At 37.3% G+C, this 20,546-nt stretch overlaps 2 protein-coding genes and 1 long non-coding RNA gene across 16 annotated transcripts in view; all 3 read right to left on the reverse strand.

The window, feature by feature from the left end:
• Positions 1 to 261: 261 nt before the first annotated feature.
• On the reverse strand, positions 262 to 10,571 carry LYVE1 (lymphatic vessel endothelial hyaluronan receptor 1). The gene is made up of 6 exons (XM_014966500.1): positions 10,291 to 10,571; positions 5,305 to 5,464; positions 5,059 to 5,198; positions 2,530 to 2,829; positions 1,641 to 1,719; positions 262 to 783 (listed from the first exon to the last, which is right to left on the reverse strand). Exons 1-6 carry the CDS (start codon positions 10,370 to 10,372, stop codon positions 600 to 602), a joined length of 945 nt encoding a protein of 314 aa, XP_014821986.1. The 5' UTR covers positions 10,373 to 10,571; the 3' UTR covers positions 262 to 599.
• Positions 10,572 to 11,588: 1,017 nt separating this feature from the next.
• LOC106902940 lies at positions 11,589 to 14,965 on the reverse strand. The gene is made up of 4 exons (XR_001414621.1): positions 13,211 to 14,965; positions 12,604 to 12,722; positions 12,291 to 12,469; positions 11,589 to 11,715 (listed from the first exon to the last, which is right to left on the reverse strand). It is a non-coding gene; the product is annotated as an uncharacterized LOC106902940 (long non-coding RNA).
• A 20-nt stretch (positions 14,966 to 14,985) lies between these two features.
• MRVI1 (murine retrovirus integration site 1 homolog) overlaps positions 14,986 to 20,546 on the reverse strand; it is a 122,148-nt gene continuing 116,587 nt past the window's right edge. For 13 of the 14 annotated variants that reach the window (XM_014966722.1, XM_014966715.1, XM_014966743.1 and 10 more), the window contains 3 exons: positions 19,910 to 20,029; positions 18,575 to 18,706; positions 14,986 to 17,315 (listed from right to left, as the gene is read on the reverse strand). In XM_014966722.1, coding sequence (XP_014822208.1) covers positions 17,075 to 17,315; positions 18,575 to 18,706; positions 19,910 to 20,029 — 493 coding nt within the window. In that variant the 3' untranslated portion in view covers positions 14,986 to 17,074. The remainder of the gene's footprint in view (positions 17,316 to 18,574; positions 18,707 to 19,909; positions 20,030 to 20,546) is intronic. The other variant, XM_014966759.1, reaches the window with a different exon arrangement.

The raw sequence follows: 20,546 nt of genomic DNA on the forward strand, positions 1-20,546 counted from the left end.
CCTAAGAATGTTATTCGTTGCTGTGTGTTTATATATATATAAATATATATATATATATATACTTCTGTTTGTAAACAGACTTTTTTAAAACAGTATGCAACTACTTAATGGAAATAAACTAATCTACATGAGGAAGAGCTATGATAGCATAATTTTATTTTAGACATTAAGTTAGCAGACATCCTCCAACCAGATTAAAAAAAACCTTTACAATATACATTGATCTGAATTCTGTGCAAATAGTTAACACACTGCCCTCCAACCAGATTAAAAAAACCCTTTACAATATACATTGATCTGAATTCTGTGCAAATAGTTAACACACTGCATGTTGTTAATAGCATATTCCTAATTACTTCTTTATTAAAGATGAAAAATGAGCTCTAAGATGGATTTTATTTATTTCAAGTAGGAAAGATACTGTGTTCTTCTGCGAGAGCATTTATAGCTAAAGATGTAATTATTAAAGAAACAAGTTTTCATATGTTAAGATAGAGAACATTCACTCATGAGTATTTACAATCACCCATGTTTAAAAGCGTTGCTAAATTCTGTGTGCATCATTTTATATTTCTATCAAAAAAGGTACATGTTTCCCCTTAAACCTCTGCTTCTAGACATTTTACTGTGGTCTCAGGCTTGGTTTTAGACTCTTCTACCTTTTTTCCATTATTTGTTTCCTTCTCTGGTGCTTTGTCATTCGACTTAGCCTCTTTGAGAGCAGTAGTTTCAATCACTTCTTTTTGCTGATTCTTGTTTGAAAATTGGAAGGTTGTCTTGTACCTTTAAATAGAAAAAGGGATATTAACTAGAAACATTGACATAGTTTGGCAGTATCATTCAAGAAATAGAGTGAAAAATATCTAGAATTAACTTTCTTTGCCATACTCAAGCAAAAGTCTCACAGAGAATAGTGGCTGCTGGATCATTGTGCTTCTTCAAGCAGTGTGCTTTTTAAAGAATTTTTTTTTTAAACAGACAATATATATTCAGGATTCGTGGTACATAACAATGAAGCTATCTGGGCTAAGATGTGAGAAATGCACACAACTTTTTGATATGATTTAATGATGCACCGTGTTGAAGATCTTTATATGTGACAAATGAGCTCAACAGCAATTTTTTCCTGAACACAATCATAGTCCCAGAATAAAAACTTCTACCTTGAGTCTGACCTAGAGAGAAACAAGAATAAAACGGCACAAAGGGCTTATATACAAACAGATGGACATTTCAGTGTTGTTATTTTGGCACACTTGGAAGTGTTTCACACTAGGCATGATTGACTAAGCAAAAATGGGAAATAATTGGTTTTGGTTCCTTTTCTAAAGCAGGCAATGGCAACAGCAACAACATACTTTATCTGCATAACAATGGGGTTTGCAATTTTGTTCTTTGTGCTACACTTATGTCATTATCATTACATCTCTGCTCTTCAGCTCTATATTTAAAATATTCACTGGTTGTACTCTAGGAATTAGCTCAGTCCAACAGAAACATTTTGTTCTTTGTGCTACATTGTTATGTCACTATCGTTACATCTTTGCTCTTCAGCTATATATTTAAAATACTCAGTGGTCATACTCTAGGAATTAGCTCAGTCCAACAGAAAGAAAAAAAAAAAAAAAGAAAAAACTTACTTTTTGATATAGCAAACTGCTAGAGCAACTGAAATAATGAAGAAGGTGATTGCCAGTACAAGAAGTGCAGTAGGGATACCTAGAGATAAAAGTGAGGTAAGCATAGACTTTTTGTATAAATTAAGACTTTCTACAGGTTCATGAGCATAAATCCAGATTCTTCTCAAAACAGCCAAGTGTAAGAGGCACATACACATGAACTCAAGAATAGAGGTATTAGGAATCTCAAAAGGGTAGTAACTCCTGCTCATTTTTTCAAGAGAGACTAAACCCAGTATTTAGGCAATTCCTGACAGATGTTTATCTAATCTGCTCATTGGAGGGGTTTTACAACCTGCCTAGAGAACACATTTTTGTGACTAACTATCCTCCTTACCCTTAGAATGCTTTTGCTCACATTAAGTCTATTTCTCAGTTACCCTTAGAACGCTTTTGCTCACATTAAGTCTATTTCTCAGTTGCTATACATTAGCATTAGTTATTCACACCTCATATCTCGAGAACGTGCTCTTTAAAACTTTCTTGCCTTCTTTTGTTTTTAAGAGTCTGCTGAGTTTTCCATTACTCTGAGCACATGGTGTTTGCTAAGACTCTCTCAGAGATGTATCTACCCCAAATCACATTAACTAGAATGAACTTCCACCATTTCACGTTCAAATAATATCAAAAAGTATTTTAAAAGATGTTACTTCTACTTTAAAATGATTTTAAAATTCTCTGCCTTATAAGCTCTGCTTTGCAAAACCATAACGCTCCTGTTCTGCCTCCAGGTTCAGCTATATCAAAACAGATCCTGGAGCAGCAAACAGAAATAGCAGTAAACAGTTTTACCACTAACATCTACGTAACTAGCTCTTCTGATTAAATAGCTACCATATATGGCCTTTACCTCCAAACACAGTGGCATCGTTCTTAAAGGCAGCATGGGAAGTGTAGTTGGGAGAGTCAATTGATGAGTATTCCTCTGGCATTTTCGGAGTAGTCCCCTCTGTTGGTAATATAGTTTCAGTTACACATACTACGCGAAATTTTGTATTTTTCAGGGATTGTTCTGACTCAGTCACGTTGGGCACTGCTGTGATGTTCTCAGGCAAATCAGAGCCCGAATACGCAGTTAAGTCCGTTGGTGCAGTTGATGAAGGTACTACAGTTGTCGTTGGATCTGGTTTACATGAATTAATCTGAACATCTGCAGCATGGAAAGGAAATACAGAAGAGTTGTGTTTGATACTAGTTTTGTACTTACTGTACACACATTTATTGAAATTGGTCCTCAGTCATTCCCTTCTGGAAACGATTATTTGTTTATTCACAAAAGCCTTACCCAAATCAGCCACGGCTACAACCCAGATTATGCATTTTTTATCATTACTCACATAGTTAAACACATTTTTGAGCAGGTGTGGTGCTCATTTTATAATTGCATACTAACAACAAGATTCCTCCTCACAAGTAATTAGAATAATAATGCATATAAACACCAATAATATGACCCCCTGAAAGAGCAGGTGACTTAACTGCAGATTGACAATTCAAAAATATTTCTATTATAGTATGTATATGTTCCAAACATAGGCATGCACTGTTGATACTTGGAACACTACTTCCATTTCCTGGCAACAGAAGTAGCCCATAAAACTTTCAGGTAAACCAGGCATAAACCAGGCATGCAATAAGATGACATGATTCTAACAGGGGCTAAAAAGAAACAAACTGAAGGGACCCTCAGAAATTAAGTCATTTAAATTATGTGAATGTTGTCTATATAAAAACGTGGATGCAAGTGGACTTTCATATGCAAATGGAAGGGCTCAGTGCTGAATCAGACTCATGTGAAAATGTGAAAATTCTTTTCTAGTGAAGTTCTGTATTCTGTAAAGCTTTAATAATTTCACTAAAGTAACAAGCACATTACAACACAAATAACAGGGAAACGACGTATGTTCTGTTCTCCAAATGAATCCCCATGGGAAGTCTGATGACGCAGTTGCATTCACAGAATAAAAAGCTAAATGGTAGGGGATTTTTTACTTTTTCCACTACAGTTTTCAAGGGATTTTGGCATTTCTTTGGCACAAAGAAAATTGACAGAATGAACCTCTGCTAAATACTTTGGGACAAAAATGCCTAGAACAGGCGACAGTCTGGCAATTAAGATTAAAAAATGCAGAATCATCCAAATGTTAAGTATTAATGACTTTTAAGCTATTTTCTAAGCATTCAGCAGGCTTACCTTTCTTCATGTACTGTAACAGTATATATATTTTTTAATTAAATCTAAACAAGGTAAGTAATTTGGAATTACTTGCTACCTCCTTAGCATTACCCAACCTACCCAACATGTCTGATACAGAATGACATATTATTTCATGCACAGAGACACCATGTTGCATAGGAACAGAAGAAATAACAGTACCAATAGAAGCAGCTTCTTTCAGAGCACATTGCCTGAGTGCTAATTCACCAATAAAAGCTACAGACTGTAGAGAAAAACTAATTTAGCCCAATCATGTAATTTTTAACTTTATAGGTTAGGTGATAAGTCAATTTTTAATGGTGCTTTCTCTCTTCAGTGCTTTCTTATCAGCAGACAGATACTTTATAAGTTGATTACTTGTATTACCTACCTTCCTTCACTAAAAAGGCCCAGGATCATGAACAAAGTCCCACTGGTGAAGGCACAGCCTATCTCCCTAACAGCTTTATCCTCAGTCTCTGTGTAAGCTCCAACATTCACAGTCACCAGGCATGGTCTTAGGTCTTTATATCTTTGCATGGGCATTTGCACATCCTCCTTTCTCCTGCTCTTTCCAACCCTTGTTCGCACATCTTTCCTAAAAAATTTCAGGATTTTGTACATGATCTCTTGCTCTTGTTATCTAAAACTCATTGGCAAGATCTAGGGATGGATTAGAAATAATTTATTGATCCTGTATATGGTCTAATTATTGGGGTAGTTGTTACATAATAACCATAGATATGGAGCACTAGTAGGAACACAATGCCTTAAGTTAAATACTTACTCTTAGCTAATACCACAGAAGTCATTAAGAATCAATATTCATCTAATGTGCTGAGAAGATCTAACATATCAAGGCCCAAGTTCCACTGTTGTATCTTCAGTCTGGGAAAAGCCAGCCAGGAATGAGAGGAAGGACAGGTCTTTTCACACATAGGATGATGCACGTTTAAGGAAGCTGTCTGATTTAACTGAGAGTAGATTGGGAGTCTAGTTAATTTCATAGTCTCTCAGCTTTTTTTCCCTACAGAGCTAAGTACAGCTTGACAATATTTAAGGTTGGGGGGAAAAGGGCCAACAAATTATAAGAACTCACTTGTTTTGATTTTTCATATGATATTAAAAAAATCATAAAACCCAAACTAAAGCACAAACAACGTAGTTGTCATGCTTACATACCTGAGGAATTGAAGCAGTAAACCTTAAACTTGTTAGAGGGATCAGCACGCCATAGCACTAGTCCAACATTGCCCTGACCACATTTCTTGTTGGATGTTATCCGAGGAATGACAACCAATCCATCTTTCACCCATCCAAAGCTACAATAAAAAGCATTGGTCCTTTTAATATTAGATTTATCAGCAGCCTTAGATGTGTGTAAAGGCTTTCACTAAAGGTCATGAGACACCAACTGATGTCATATACCTGCACGTTTCAAATCCATGATTCAAAGCCTTTTCAACTTGGTCTTTGCTTGCCAATTGTAGATTCAGTTGATTACATGCATTACTTGCTTCTGAGAGTTCCACTTTCTCCTCAAGATAAATTCCTACACCTGTGATCCTGCAAGGTGGAAGAATGGAACCTGTAATTTAGACATAAATATTGAAGGTTAGTATTTGAATATTAACATTCAATCCTGATGAAGAATTTAAGATCACGTTCAACTGAGTTGAATATTGTTGTAAGTTTCTTGATTGAGGATAGTAGAAAACTAATTTCTAGCAAAAAAAGAAGCACTTTAAAAATAGAACATTTTCTTAACACAACAGTCTAGAATTTCAAGAGTTTTGGCTATTATTAGACTAAATGCATATACAGTTCGCATTTGAGTCATTATCTGGAGTCACTTTCTTACTATAGACACTCTTATTTGTCATACTTATTCATGAAAGATGGGAAGAGAAATCAGACAGGGTTTTTTTCCCTTTTTTTTTTTTTTAATTAGGATGATAAAACTAACAGTTGCGCTGAGGCACTGATCCTGTCAGTACACCACTCTTACCAATGAGTTCCATCAAAGGTATCATACCTAATTTTTCATGGAATTAATGTACCAATAAGAAAATACACCTGTAAAGATTTCATCCTCCTTATTCCTCCTTAAACTTATCTTTTATTTTTATTTTTTCTAACTCAGCATGATGGTTCCACCCCCCAGCCACTGTCAAGTGTTCAATTTACTAAGTGCTTGGGGGGTGACAGAAAAAGAAGGGATTGGCCAAGTGAATTTATGATGCTTTTCCCCATTCCTCCTCCAAAGGCCATTCATCCAGCATTTCTAGATAGCCACAGCTGGCATACCAGCACCAGGAAATGCACAGCTTACGTCTGATTACACCTGCTCTACTTTCTCAGCTTGTGTTAAGGACACAGGACAGAATTCAGGATTTGACACAAAAAAGGAGAAAGGATATTACCCTTTTGCCTCCATATTTCACAAGAAGCATATACCAGAAAAAAAGATTATTTTTTTTTTTGAGCTACTGACAGTAATTGCCATATTAAATGAAATATTTCATTGCAAGCATTTCATATAGCCAACAGCCATAGGCGTTACCTCCTTGCTCAATATGCTTTTCAGAGTGTGTGCTCAGCAGGTATGTACACCAGTGAATACTTCATAAAATCTATGTATCAGAATACAGGTGTTCCACAAAGTCTCAAGGCAGGATGAAGTGATGCCTGCAGATCCACCACATGACTTCTTAGCAACAGAGCTTGAATTGAATTTTATGAATGAAAATGTAGGAGTAGCAGCCAAGCCACACCCATGATGAGAAGGGGATAAAAAGATGACTGAGCTTGTGTGGAGTGCTAGAAGAAAGGCAGACTTCTCCTGCTCCCACTGGGTGTGGCGGGGTTGGAAATGACTTCTGGTAAATGATGCATCTCTGCTGTCTTTACATTTAGTTCAATTGGACTGAAATCTTTGGTAGAGCAATCACTGAATTAGGTGGATTTATCTCAGCAGTGATGGAAGCTGAGGCCTTCCAGTAAGACTTCCTGATAGTGACTAGACCCAGTCACATGCCTGGTGAGCCACTGAACACGTGAGCAGTCCCCATAGCCACACACTGGCTGCATCCAGCCCTAACTTGAACATAAGACAAGCCCAAACGTATTGCATGAAGATGCTCAGTGAAGATGTGTGTGTCAAGGATCAAGGACCTCAAGCCTAACGAAGCAGTCCCAGTGTGAAGATGATTCACACTGTCAAATTCCTTCTTCAGCCAGCCTGTCTTCATGAATGACCTCTTTCATGTCTTTGCTTTTGCTGACGTAATTCTGTGTCAGAGAGATCAAACACTGGAACAGGCTTCCTAGAGAGGTGGTTGGTGACCCAAACCTGTCAGTGTTTAAGAAGCATTTGGACAATGTCCTTAACAATATGCTTTAACTTGGTCAGCCCTGAATTGGTCAGGCAGTTGGACTAGTTGTAGGTCCCTTCCAACTGAAACAGTCTATTCAATTCTATTCCATGTGTTCCAGTGTTCAGATTTTTTTTAATTTCCTTTTGCTGACAGGCAACTCTCCTGGTCCTCTTGAGAACCGTTTCTGGTTTCCTGAGTAACTCCCTGTCTCAGCTGCTGAGGTACATTCCACAATTCCTCTTTCTTAGTTTTCAAGATGCCACTCCTCCTCTAGGGTTTATGCCTAATTCCTTTCTCCTCTTACTACATTTTATGGTCAGACTTCATTCTTACTCCTATTGCTTACTTAGTCAATTATTTTCCTATCTTTAGATTTGAGCTAATACAACTTGTAAAAAATGTAATGCTGAGAATGAAAGTTCCTGAGTGACCAACTTTACAAATTTCAAATAAAGCTGAGCAGCTGATTGAATGGAATTTCCTGAAACCTTAGAAGGCTGCCTATATACTTGCAAACTGCTACAGTCTTTAGTCATCCAATTGCAGGACAAATATTTCTACACGAGAATTGCATGATAGATGCATAGCATAATATAAAAATTCAGTATCAGATAAGAAAAGTGACTGTAGAACATGGACCAAAGTTGTACCTTAGATTTCACTAAGACTTTTAAAACAAAAGGGTGAAGTAAAAGAAATGTTGTGGAAGTTACCAGCTTCAATCTAATTTCCAGATGGCTTTACAGTGTGAGGAAGAAATCCAGAAAGCAAACAGTAGCCTTTTAGTCTTTTCATCATGTCTTAAATCACTCTGAACTCTGTTCTAAAGATGACTGAGCTTGTACAGGAGACAGACTAATTCTTCAGAAGCATATCATCCTTTTGGTCCACAAGCTGCACATAGCTGTACTTTAAGCTTTGCCCTATTTAGTTAACCTACTAATAATGGGATATTCTCCTCAGTATTTAGGTCTTGTGTGAAAAATGTGTTTTACTGAGAAAGGTGGGAAGACTTAGACAGAAGAATCTCACAACAAGACAAAGTTGTCCTAGGACAGGAAGAAAATAATTCAATTTTTGTAAGCCATGGGTATTGGCTTTATTGTGCATTAGTTCTCTTCTTGCTTTTGGGGGGAAGCTGTTTGTACCTCTTTGCCTTGCATCAAGCCTTCACTCTGATTTATTAGAGAGAGTTTCCTTTGGCTGCTGTTGTCAGGGAGCAGCAAGAACAGGGCTGTTCCACAAGGAAAGAGGAGCCAGGAGCCAAGTGTAACTGCAGCACAGGGAAGATGTTGCCCTCACCAACCAGGGTACAATCCTACAGCACCTGAACAGGACCACAGTGGTGACAGTGGCAGGTTTCACTGGCAGCCCCAGAGAGAGCAAGACAATGAGTCACATCACAGAATCACAGAATCTTCTAGGTTGGAAGGGACCTTAAAGATCATCTTGTCCAACCGTCAACCTGACTGACAAAAATAGACACCCACACAACAAACAAGAAGCATCACCATCACTAAACCAGACCTCCCAGCACTACATCAACCCGTCTTTTGAACACCTCCAGGGATGGTGCCTCAACCACCTCCCTGGGCAGCCCATTCCAATGTCTGATAACCCTTTCAGTGAAAAATTTTTTCCTAATATTCATCCAGAAAGTCTGTTTGGGAACAGCAGAAGACTGTACTATCCTATAAGGCATGCCTGAAGTCCATCCCGAGGACAAGGCTACCTACAACCTAAGTCCAGAGTCCATCCATGAAGCCCAGTCAGTAAGTCCTTACAGGAGGGGACAGGGCATTCTACAAAGCAACTCAGAGACACAGCTGGAGATCAGCCCTGAGCTTAACTGGAGCTCTTGGACCAATGAGCTGAGGTACCCCAGAGGAGTCTCGGAGGGGAACTAAGGGGGTCCTAGCAGCTGGAAGGAATCGTCTTAAGACTCAGGCTTTCCATTTCCCCCGTGAAAATTATTCAGTGGTTGGGAGTGCCAGAGGAGACTAGTGTTGTTAGGGACTCCAATCCTGTGGAATCTCAATAGGACTTGAGTTGAGCCTCTAATTCACTTAATCTGGGTTTCCTTCAGAAGCCTTTCGGTAGTTAAGAAAATCAATTGTCTGCAACAATAGTGTATGTTCTTTTACATAGGGAGTATAAGCATTTACTCCTTGCAAATTACAGTGAAATACCTGGAAACATCTGATATATGTGGAGTATATCCTAGTAGTTACTGCAGTTAAAACAGATTGCATCGAGCTGGTTATGGAATTTGGAGGAGAAGACATTCAAATTTCACTACCATATAGAAGAAAGGGGTATTATATGACTCTGAAAAAACAGGTTCATGTAATAATGTTTGAGGGAGGAGGGTCATCTAAGAACTGTGTGATAAAGTTGATGCTAGCAATTCCCTATGTTCATTTTTGTTGCAATGTTGCAAATCAAGACAGTGTCAGGATATTGCCTGTTTGTACCTCTTCAGAGGTACAAACCACTTTGCATTATAGACAGCATTATAACACAGGCACACAGAACTGGTTTCGTGCATGTTTTGCACTCTGAGGATTGTATAAAACTGTTTGCTGTGGTATTTTAAGTAGCGTCAGGATATTGTCAAATCAGAGCAAACCACTTTGCATTAGAGATAGCATTTTAACACAGGCACACAGAACTGGTTTCGTGCATGTTTTGCACTCTGAGGATTGTATAAAACTGTCTGCTGTGGTATTTTAAATAGTACAAAATAAAATCACATTTCAATAGATCTGAACTTAATCATAAATGCAATGGCAAATCTTTTAAACAAGCAGCTCTGTAGCATTTAAACAGGAGATAAATTAGACTAACAATGCAAGTTCCTCTATAAGCCAGAGTAGCCTTCATTGCACTATATTCTTAAAACCCTGTGGTTTCCTATGCCAAAAACACATTTACACAAACTTCCTTCCCCCTATTTTTGTTTGCAAATCTAGCTAATTTTTTTTCCAAGTACTCTACTATTCAAGTAGGAGGCTTTAAAAAGTGGAACTTTACATACCTGTTACAAAGTTACTTTGAGCCATGAAAGTCATAATCCAGACAAAAAACACTGCTGAGGTAACTCCGAAATAAGTTGCCATTGTCACGGATTTGGAAAATTAAGAATTTCAAGGTGATTTGTCTCCAGTGCTAAGAAAAGTTAAGGTATCAGATACTGTCAGACCACCTTGGAGATGACTTCTTGAAAGTAACTAGCTGTCACTGCACTGCTTCATAGAAAGAATGTCACGGCAAATGTGTTGACTGTCCCACTCAAAAGTGAGGTCATTGACTGGAAATCCCTAATCACCTCTACGCTTTCTTTCATGTGGGGCTTGCTGGAAAATGTAACTACTGCTGACTCAGAAAACACAGCTGAGGAAGGGAGATAAGACTGTTAGGCTGCTACATCAGTAAACACTTTGAAAGAGGTTTTTCTTTTTCTATTTTTTCCTGTTTTACTGATTAACAGCTCATTACTCATGTTATCTATTCATCTGGTAAATAAAATGAATTCTCTATTGTATCACAACAGGCCAGGCAGGATTTTTCTTCTGGAATTGGAAGTACATCCACTCCTCACTATCCTATTTGTCTGGATGTAGTACTTTTACTCTCCTTTGCCTTAGACTTCCAATGCAAAACTAGGTACCATAACACAGAGATAATATGATACCTAGTTATGAACAGATTTGGAGATCACTACCACAAATGGGATTCCTTGTGAGACTGTAAGGACAGAGGTGGGAACCTGTCCATTCACTGCTGCCTTTTGTGAAGTTCCAACCAACAGTGATTCCAATAGATCTATTCAAAACACAGATGACCCTCACGGCTATAACTTAGAAAACCTCCAGGAGGCTTTAGCGAATAAATTATTTTTTTTCAGAGATTCCAACAAACATAGAGCAGGAATGGATCTCAAAGATCAGTTAGTTCCCTTTGCTGTCAGTAGGATCAGCTGTATTTATATTATTCCTGAAATACCTGTGTCTAACCTGATCTTAAAGATTTCCAGTGACAAATTCCTAACAGTTCCTCAAATGCTCTATTCCAGTGTTTCAGTGTCCTTTACTGTTAAAAAGGGATTCTCTAGTCTAAACTGACTTATCCGTACCATGCTGTAAATTTGCCACTTCTTTTCCTCTTGGAAATGGATGTGGAAAAAGTTTATTCCCTTACACTTTGCAACAATCTTACACACTTAAAGAGATACGCCTTTTTGCTTCCACTTTTCTTTCATTTAAGAAACCCCAGCTTGCTCACTCTTTCTCTCCAGCTGAGGCCTTGCCAATGCCAAGTACAGATTAATAAATTACCTGCTTTTGCAGTTCAGAATAGTATGAGCCCTTCTTTGGCAACAGGATGGTTTTGCTACGTCATACTCAGTTGGTAATTCAGTAAACTTTTAGATGTCCTACATCCCCAGGCTGTTTTCAAGGTCCTGTAAACACAAGTGTAATAGTAGCTATCTCTTTAAACTGTGGTTTGCATTGTAGAAAGTTCCTACAATATATTAAGATAGTATTAACTATAAGATAGTTAATATATATATAACAATATATTAAGATAGTTTTTTATCAGGTCACAGGCACAATCCCCTACAGCAGCATATAACATGGTTATGGATATATTGAAACACAGACAGGCATCTACAGTGGAGAACACTGTAGGTTAATGAAATGATGCCTCCATTAGCAATAAAGAAATGAAAATTGAGTTGAGTTTGGACTGTGGTTTGGAACTGAATGTTGGTAAAGCTACCTGAGGTCTTAAAACAAATTTCTTGCTCCAATTTCTATTCACTCCTTTATTGTGTTGTACTTACCTGCTTCTACAAAGTGGTGGCAATCTGAAATACTGCAATCAGACTTACTGAAGCAAGTTCTAAGTGGATTCACTTGTATTTACAATGTAGGAGCAGAAACTAATAGTTACTGTGCAGCTCTCATGGACTAGTAAACTGTGGCTGCAAAACACCGAGAACATTAAAGAAAATCTTACCGTCTCCATGCTTACCTTGAACTGCTAAGTATTTCCTACCATAAAAACTAATCAAAAGCTGGGTTTCTGGCATTTTGAAATTGCGTGCTAATTGTCCTTCCAAATTTTAACACTTCTTGCTTATTATCCTCACAGTGGCAAAGATCCTTTAGTCAAACTCTGTCCATGCTATTGATTTTTAGTAGGATTTTTAGCTGGAAAAATGAGATAAACACCTTTGTAACACCAAATAAAAAAATAAGCTCCTTCACATGGTTTTGTAAGATCCAACTTCAGATTAGGAGAGGGAGAAAAGAATTGTAGAATGATGAAGTGAGACTGAACTAACCTTTATTTTTTTTTTCTGGTTAGTTTCTTCCTTTTTATATTTCAGCGGTTCCAAAATTATGTAGGAGATCACTTAGCTGGACTGTAACAGTATAAAAGGTCTTTAACCTGTTTGTGGGTCTTGTGTGGTGAAAAAGAAAAAAAACCAAAACAGCCTTATATGTTTGTGTTTGACCTAAATACTTACAGTAACCGATAAGGAAAATTCCCAGCATCTCATGTCAGCACATTTTAAAATGCTGATCAGGATTGCTAAACAGAAAACCTCTGATATGGGAGAACAGACTTAACTGTTCTATACAATCATTTCTAAAGCAACCTTGAAGCCTGAAGGACAGGGGAGGAAACAAGTTAAAAAAAGTTTATGTGGAAAATACAAATATCAGAGTCTTTTCCTGGTAACAGTCATTCCTTTCAAGGTTGTTGCTGTCCTAAGGCTTTTCTCCCTGACACAGACCATCAGAGATTCAGCAGTGACATTTCTGTTCTTTGTGGCAATTGAGCATTGCCTCCTTCCCTCTGGTCTGGCAGCTAGCTCTCCACAAAGCCCAGGCTTCCCAGACCTCCCAAGCCTACAAGAGAACACAAAGCAAATAAAGAATCCTAACCTTTCACTCGGCCTCCTTTGGTTACAGATCTCCCTTGTGGCTTTCCATGTTCAACCTCCTCAGTGACAGACAGCCTCCCTCTGAAGTAGGAGTTAAACTCTCTCCAGGATATTTCAGTTTCCTCTCTCATCTTGTGTCTAGGCTATGACAGGGATGACCCTGCTTACAAACACTTTCTCTATTGAAACAGTAGTTTGCTTGCTTCTTCTACATCACTCTCCTGAAGAACTGAAAGACTAAGAACAAGATCTTTGGTATGTGTAGCACGGCACTACGACAGACAAGGCAGTATGTATTTAACAAGAACAAACCAATTAATATGCAGACAGCGCGCATGTAAAAAACCAAACCTTTAAGGTAGCAACATTGAGGACTTTGAAACCATACTTTTATTTCAAAACTCAAGTATGTGATACTATACAGTACAATACCAGCACACTTGTGCAAAATCTTACAATATTACAAATTTAAATATGATACACAAAAATAGTGCCCTTTTAAAACTCCTTTTACTAGAAACATCTGTGCTGTGCAGGAAAAACAATAAACGTGTCTTGTTAAAGCAGAAAAATAAATATTGCACCTCAAGAAAACTATTTCAGTGTTAATAGCATAAATAATAGATCTATTTCTTGTTATCTGACGTGATCTTTGAACACAGAAGTTGATTGTTTTTTCCAGATAAAGCAAAGTAACATCCAACAGATAAAATTACATTTAGAATAGTTTTTGAGCTCAACCTAGTTTCCTATTAAAAAAAAAAGGTGCCTTCATTAACTAACTGAAATATATAAGCAAAAATATTTAATGTGCTGTTAGGCATCGTGGTTCATTATTTTTCGTGGACAGTTTGCTCAAAATAGTTATAAAAAGAACAACATTTTTTTTTGTAAAATAAACCTTATCTTCATCTTTTCATCCCCATTACAAACTCTTGCCTCTTTAAGTCTATTCCCTACAACAATTAATAACTTTGTGGCTAAATTATACTTGCCTTAAACACGCAAGTAATTCACTTCTATATCAGTATAATTACTTATGGAAATTCACCCTTGTGCACTAAGTCCACAAAAAGCCAGTGTACTGAATTTCAAGAGAGGATGGAGACCTCATTCACCCACTGACCAAAAAAAAGCTTAGCACATGCTTAACATTAAGCAGTTCAAGAGTCCTATTGATATCAATAACTTTCTACATGTACTTAAAATAAGGTGTTGGACTCCCATGAGTGCAGATGTAAATAAGAGTGAATTAATTCAATGATAGGCATTGTTAATTAGTTCTCCTCAGTGCAGCCCAACATTTCCACAACTCCATAATCAAATATGTGCCATAATTTTTGGCATAGAGGTTTCTGAATCTTCAGGACTATATACCTTCAGTTTTTATTGCCTTATTAAGTTATCATTGTTAGTTGTAAAGAATATTAAGTTAAAGAAGCGGATTTTAATGAACAAGTATTCAAAGAGCAACTGAGAAGTTTCTTCAAATACTGAAAGTACATGAAATGTCACAGTAGTTCTTCATAGTCAGATATTCTAACTGAACCAAACAGATACCAAGTAATTTGCAAGAAACCTTCTTTTGTCTTATTCTTTACCAATTACAATTTTAGACCAAATGACACTTTCCCATTATCCTTTTTGAACTTCCTTAAGCACACTACTCCTCAACAATATATACTTTAAAATAAAAATCACACCTCCCAAGGCCTTATAGACCTCCCCCCCCAAAGTGGTAGTGGTCTGCTTTTTCTTTAAATATTAAATTAAAGAAGCGGATTTTAATGAAAAAGTATTCAAAGAGCAACTGACAAGTTTCTTCAAATACTGAAAGTACATGAAATGTCACAGTAGTTCTTCATAGTCAGATATTCTAACTGAACCAAACAGATACCAAGTAATTTGCAAGAAACCTTCTTTTGTCTTATTCTTTACCAATTACAATTTTAGACCAAATGACACTTTCCCATTATCCTTTTTGAACTTCCTTAAGCACACTACTCCTCAACAATATATACTTTAAAATAAAAATCACACCTCCCAAGGCCTTATAGACCTCCCCCCCCAAAGTGGTAGTGGTCTGCTTTTTCTTTAAATTATTTTAAAAAATATTTTTATTTAATTTCTCCATATAAATGTCTCTTAAGAAACATGTGGCTAAAGATGTAAGAAACAAAATTCACCAGCAGGATACTTGTTACCAGTGCCAGAGAAGTGAATTAAATTTCTGACTGAGTTAGAAACATGTTTTCTTTGATAGTTAGCTTGAGGCTCAGTGTTTACACCAAAAGAAAACAAGACACTACTAACTTCATCTGAACTGAAATTACAGTACTTAGTAACATTCTTGTCCTTCCTGTTGATAAACAGACCTGTTAATCAGTCAGAAAACGCCAGAAGAATGCAAGACACGAGTGCAATCAAGTGTCACACTGATTTTGATATTGTGGTTAGATTCAAGCATATAGCTATGAAAAGACAAACCTAGTTCATCTTCAATCAGAAGTGATGTTCAGCAGCTACGTACGGTACGCCTCAAGTGACACGCAGTTTGGTCTCAGCTTTAAGTGGTGTGGTTCTTTACAGACAATGGCTTCACCATTTTGAAATTGCTTGTCAAAAAGTTCCAGGCTTTCATGTTCTTGTCTAAGAACTCACAACTCCTAAATAGGCAGAACTGCTAAAAAAATCTGGGCAAAAGATTAATCTATCATGACCTGATAGTTCAGCTTCAAAAGTGTATCGGAACAGTTACATACTTGGCACCAGATTCTGAAAAGGAACTGCTAAAAACATGCAATAACGTCTTCAAAGACCTCACTGCTTTCATGTCCTGATTCATCTAAGCACTGGAAGGGTTTTGGCTGTGTGCAGAACTGTGTTCCTAGTGCAGATCTCAAAGGATATCTATTTCCAGTACTAGTGGTAGGGCAGAGCGCCTGCCTACACAGGCTGGAAGAGTTTTTTCTGTTTTCTTTTTAAATAAAGAATTGAAGATTTCTTCCCGCATCAAGACTGCTGTATTTTGGGCTTGGGCAACACATCTCATCTTCCAGACAACAATTACTTTTTGTCTAGTAGTGAGGCTGCGGGGCATATGCAAATTTCTTGCAAAGCATGTCTATTTGATATATCAGAAGTTCCCAGATTTATTTGACAGTATCGACTGTGCCACCTAGACCTCATTTTATTTTTTGGCGTGCATCCCATTTTTAAAAAAAAGTGGTGGTTCCGTTCTTAAACTATATCATAGAACACATTTCTGCATGTAATTAGTATTCCATTCAAGTAATTATACAGATAATTCCTCTTATAAAATTACTTTATCAGCAAGGCATTTGGTCTGATAATATAATTCTAACTTTCCATAGAAGAACTTCAATTTCTACCCAATAATCATGAAAAAGGAAAACGAATTAGGCTCTTAAAACCCAAAGGACTTAAATGCCATTAGTACTTAAACGATCACCAATAAATGCAGGAAATGCAAAGTAAAGCACTAACTGCAAATGCAGGTTTTAAAACTTTCTTCAAAATCATAGCAGAGATGTCAACGTCCTGTGCAAATCATTCTTTTCAGTGTCTTGCTGGCTGCTGATTACTGCCACAACCTTATCATGATTCAATATTCCTTTATTTGTTATCACTCATTTACAGTAAGAGGACAGACAGGATTATTTACCAGATTGTCATTTTGGCAAGGTACGTTCACAATGTATCCCCCAACCTGATGGTGTGGAGTAATTCACTCGTCTAACAGATCACATTTAACAATCATAAGGATGACTAAGCACTACCTTTAACAACTGTGTTCTAATGTACGTACTTGCTCGGGTACCATAAATACATGGTTGTGCCTTTATTATTCAGTGCGTTGCTCATGTTGAAATCCTGAGTTCCACCAGGAAGATTGATGGGCAGCAGAACAGCTGGCCTTCCCTTCAGGTCCCTCTGATTTTTCATCACAGGAGTTGTATGAATGGTAGATGCCCAACACCACGGCAAAAATGATGATCGCAGCCACCACAAGCCATACCACATTCCAGTGTTTGCACAGTTTGGGGTACAGTATATGTAAATAATTAATGATGACTTCAAGCCTGCTGTAAAATTAAAAGAAAACTGTTATATATTAATCAGATGCAAATTTATTATCTTGAACTTTTTAATTTGAAAAGCTTCATAGATGTAGGGTGCACCACCTTTCTTCCAGAAACAAACACCCTGTCAAAGAAGAATCAGACAGCTCAATTCTTTTAAGCAGACCTGTACACTCAGATATGGGTGATATTTGCAAGATGGCTGAAGACTGTAAACTTGACTTCTATTTCTCCCTCTTGTCAACTGGCAAATCTCAGAGATTGATCTGATGTAAAAGTCTGCATTTCTTCCTAAGAGTTTCATGACTACTGAGATGGTGGCCACTCTGAACATGGCTGAGATCTCAAATTAAAAGATGTTTACAACCATAATGGTTATGGACTGGAAATTAATTCTTCTGGATCACATAAGGATTCCTATCTTAGCTTGTGATGGGACATATTACTTGCTTTGGCCAGCATTCAATTAATCTCTAATGCAAAAGTCTCTTTGCTTTTTAAGTCCAGGAAACTGCAGGTATATTGAATTGGGTAGTAGAAACACCAAGGAGATGCAATAATTAACTCTAAGAAAAGCTGAAAATTTCAGAAAAGTTTTCCAGTTAGGCATTAAATGCTTCAGGTAAGACAATAAGCAGAGGATTCAGAATCCCCCTAGTACAGACAGAGCATTGGACACAGCTGAATGCAGCAAACGTGTAACTCTGCTGAAAGGTAGGAACTCCAGCACAGTGCTGTTCTGCTGCATCTACACAGCTTCCAGAGAGAGTAGGCACCTGCCTGTCCAAGTCAGAGCAAGTCCATCATAGCTGAGGAGCTTTTCTTGACCTGCACTCATCCTGTAGATTTACTGAAAGGCTCACCTGTGCAGATCCTTTGGGAATGACGTATGGCACAAATATGGGCATTAGATTCCTGAATTACAACGTTTAAGAGACAATGAATGCCTACTGAGTCATACATTCTGGCAGCTAAAGAACTTTTGTGGAATACTTTTATATCAAATCATAACGAAATCCCATCAAGATGAAGGATCTTGATGTCAATATGCTATTTTAGTTGAAATATCAAAATAGAAAGATTTCCATTTTCCAACTATGTTATCTTGGAATATGCCTTTCTGTGAAAATACTGTTATTTCAAATATGCTTCCCTGGACTGGAAGAAAACATGTGAAGGTAATAGTATAAAATACCTGGTTGGGTACCACAAATAGAAAAAAGTGGTACCTCTTGTATGGACATATTACACCATTGTCTCACCTGTTTTTCAGGGTTTTTATCTCATCTTCATTTTCACTTTCTTCATGTTCATCATGACTTTCTTTTGGTGTCTCTTCATCTTCTTCCTTCAGTTCCTGAAGTTCTTTGGTTTTCTTCAAGCCTTCCTGATAGCTTTAAGAGACAAAACACTTTTCTTAGTCTAGCATGCTGTATATGCCTGTTCCTGTGTAATGAAATACTAGCTTTTTTTGTTACATTCAATAAAACACAAGTAGCAGTGTTGTAGCACCCAGACAAGAGTAAAAACTAGCTAAAGACCATACGTATGGCACACAGAGAGCCACCTTTCTTTAACAGAGGATTTTATTACCTCTGTTACCAAATCACAGAATCATCATGGTTGGAAAGGACCTCTGAGATCACCGAGTCCAACTGCACACACACAAAAATCCCCTACAATCTCAGCACTAGAACATGCCACTAGAGCATGCCCTCAAGTGCACATCTACATGTTTCTTAAATCCCTCCAGGGATGGTGACTCCACCACCTCCCTGGGCAGGCTGTTCAGTGCCTGACCACTCTCTCAGTAAAGTAATCCTTCCGAATATCTAATCTAAACCTCCCCTGCCACAACTTCAGACCATTTCCTCTGGTCCTGTCATTATCAACTTGGGAGAAGAGGCCAACACCCACTCGAATAAGAGATTCCTGTCCTCAGCACAGCACAACTTTTGTCTATTGTAAAAGAGTTGGTAAGTATTTCTCTATTAGTTATCAATCATTTTCAACACCCTCTAGATATTTTATTTTCCTGGAGAACAAGTGCAAATACATGCTAAAGATAGATGGCTTGTGGGATTCTGCAGGAAAGGATAAAAAATTTTGTCTCACTCTTTACATAGTACGGTGTTCTTTGCCTGACATTCAGAAACAGATCCCAAAGCTGTTAATTGCCCTAAAACATGCTGTGTAAAGCACTTTGTGACACAAACGACATGAGTTTACCACAAAAGAGGATACCTACTCTTTACTCATTTCCAGGTACACTTTTCAGAATGAACATTTTAGAATGTTGTTTTAGATTATCATGAAGCTGAAGACTGTTGACATAAGAACACCCACTCAGCTCTGAATCTCTGATAGAACTGCTCTCCCACAGTTTGGCTAACATTAATGAAAGATGAAAGTGAACAGCTACGATGCAAATATGAAGCTTATTCACATTGTTTCCCAAATTCCTTCAATTATGACTGTCTTCTAGGAGCTCATATTGATTACGTCAATCATTTTACATTTAAAATTACATTATAAAAACATGTGTCCTCATCTGGTAGCACATATTTACAGATTTAATTCACATAAAATATTCCCACCCTTTGTTATATGCTTCCTCTTCTATCTTGGCTTTAGTTTCAGGATTGATTTCTTCCAACCCACTCTGTGTCAGCACAGAAGTAGAGGTTTCACAGTCAGGCTCTCCATTAGACTTACCACTGCCAAGCAAAAGAAACAGACAAACAGAAAATAACAACACTAGCAAGTATTCTATTTGGAGTATACTGAACAAGAACAATCACATGAAATCTTTCAAGCAAAACAGACAAACAGAAAATAACAGCACTAGCAAGTATTCTCTTTGGAGCATACTGAACAAGAACAATCACATGAAATCTTGTGAGTCCTGATTTTTCTTCTTGAATTTACATCAGAGAAATAAAATGTCTTACAACAGAAAAAAACTAAACACTAAGCAAAGTTTTAGTTTCAAAATGTTGTAATTTAAGAACAGTAATTAATCTGTTTCCAAGGTATTAAAACTTGCATTTTCTTTCTTCTTTAAAAGAGAAAAGAGCATTCGTTTCCTGGCTTTTCCATGGTGTTTACAATTCTTTAAAATAATTCCCTCAACTTTCTACAAATCACCTTAGAAATTGTAGCCTGCTTCATCAGAGAAACATGATAGAAACAATATCAAATATTAATTTAACATAACTTTTTTCTTATTTGCCT

The sequence above is a fragment of the Calidris pugnax genome, unplaced genomic scaffold, assembly GCF_001431845.1.
Source record: "Calidris pugnax isolate Ruff unplaced genomic scaffold, ASM143184v1 scaffold26, whole genome shotgun sequence".
Classification (NCBI taxonomy): Eukaryota; Metazoa; Chordata; class Aves; order Charadriiformes; family Scolopacidae; genus Calidris; species Calidris pugnax.

Bases quoted from the DNA above. Each gene is read 5' to 3' on its own strand.
- LYVE1 (XM_014966500.1), bottom strand. From the start codon at position 10,372: ATGGCAACTTATTTCGGAGTTACCTCAGCAGTGTTTTTTGTCTGGATT. The intron at 5,199-5,304 runs GTATATGACATC...TTTTTATTGTAG, and splicing joins CATGGATTTGAAACGTGCAG to CTTTGGATGGGTGAAAGATG. The intron at 1,720-2,529 runs GTAAAGGCCATA...TTTTATCTCTAG, and splicing joins CGATGCCACTGTGTTTGGAG to GTATCCCTACTGCACTTCTT.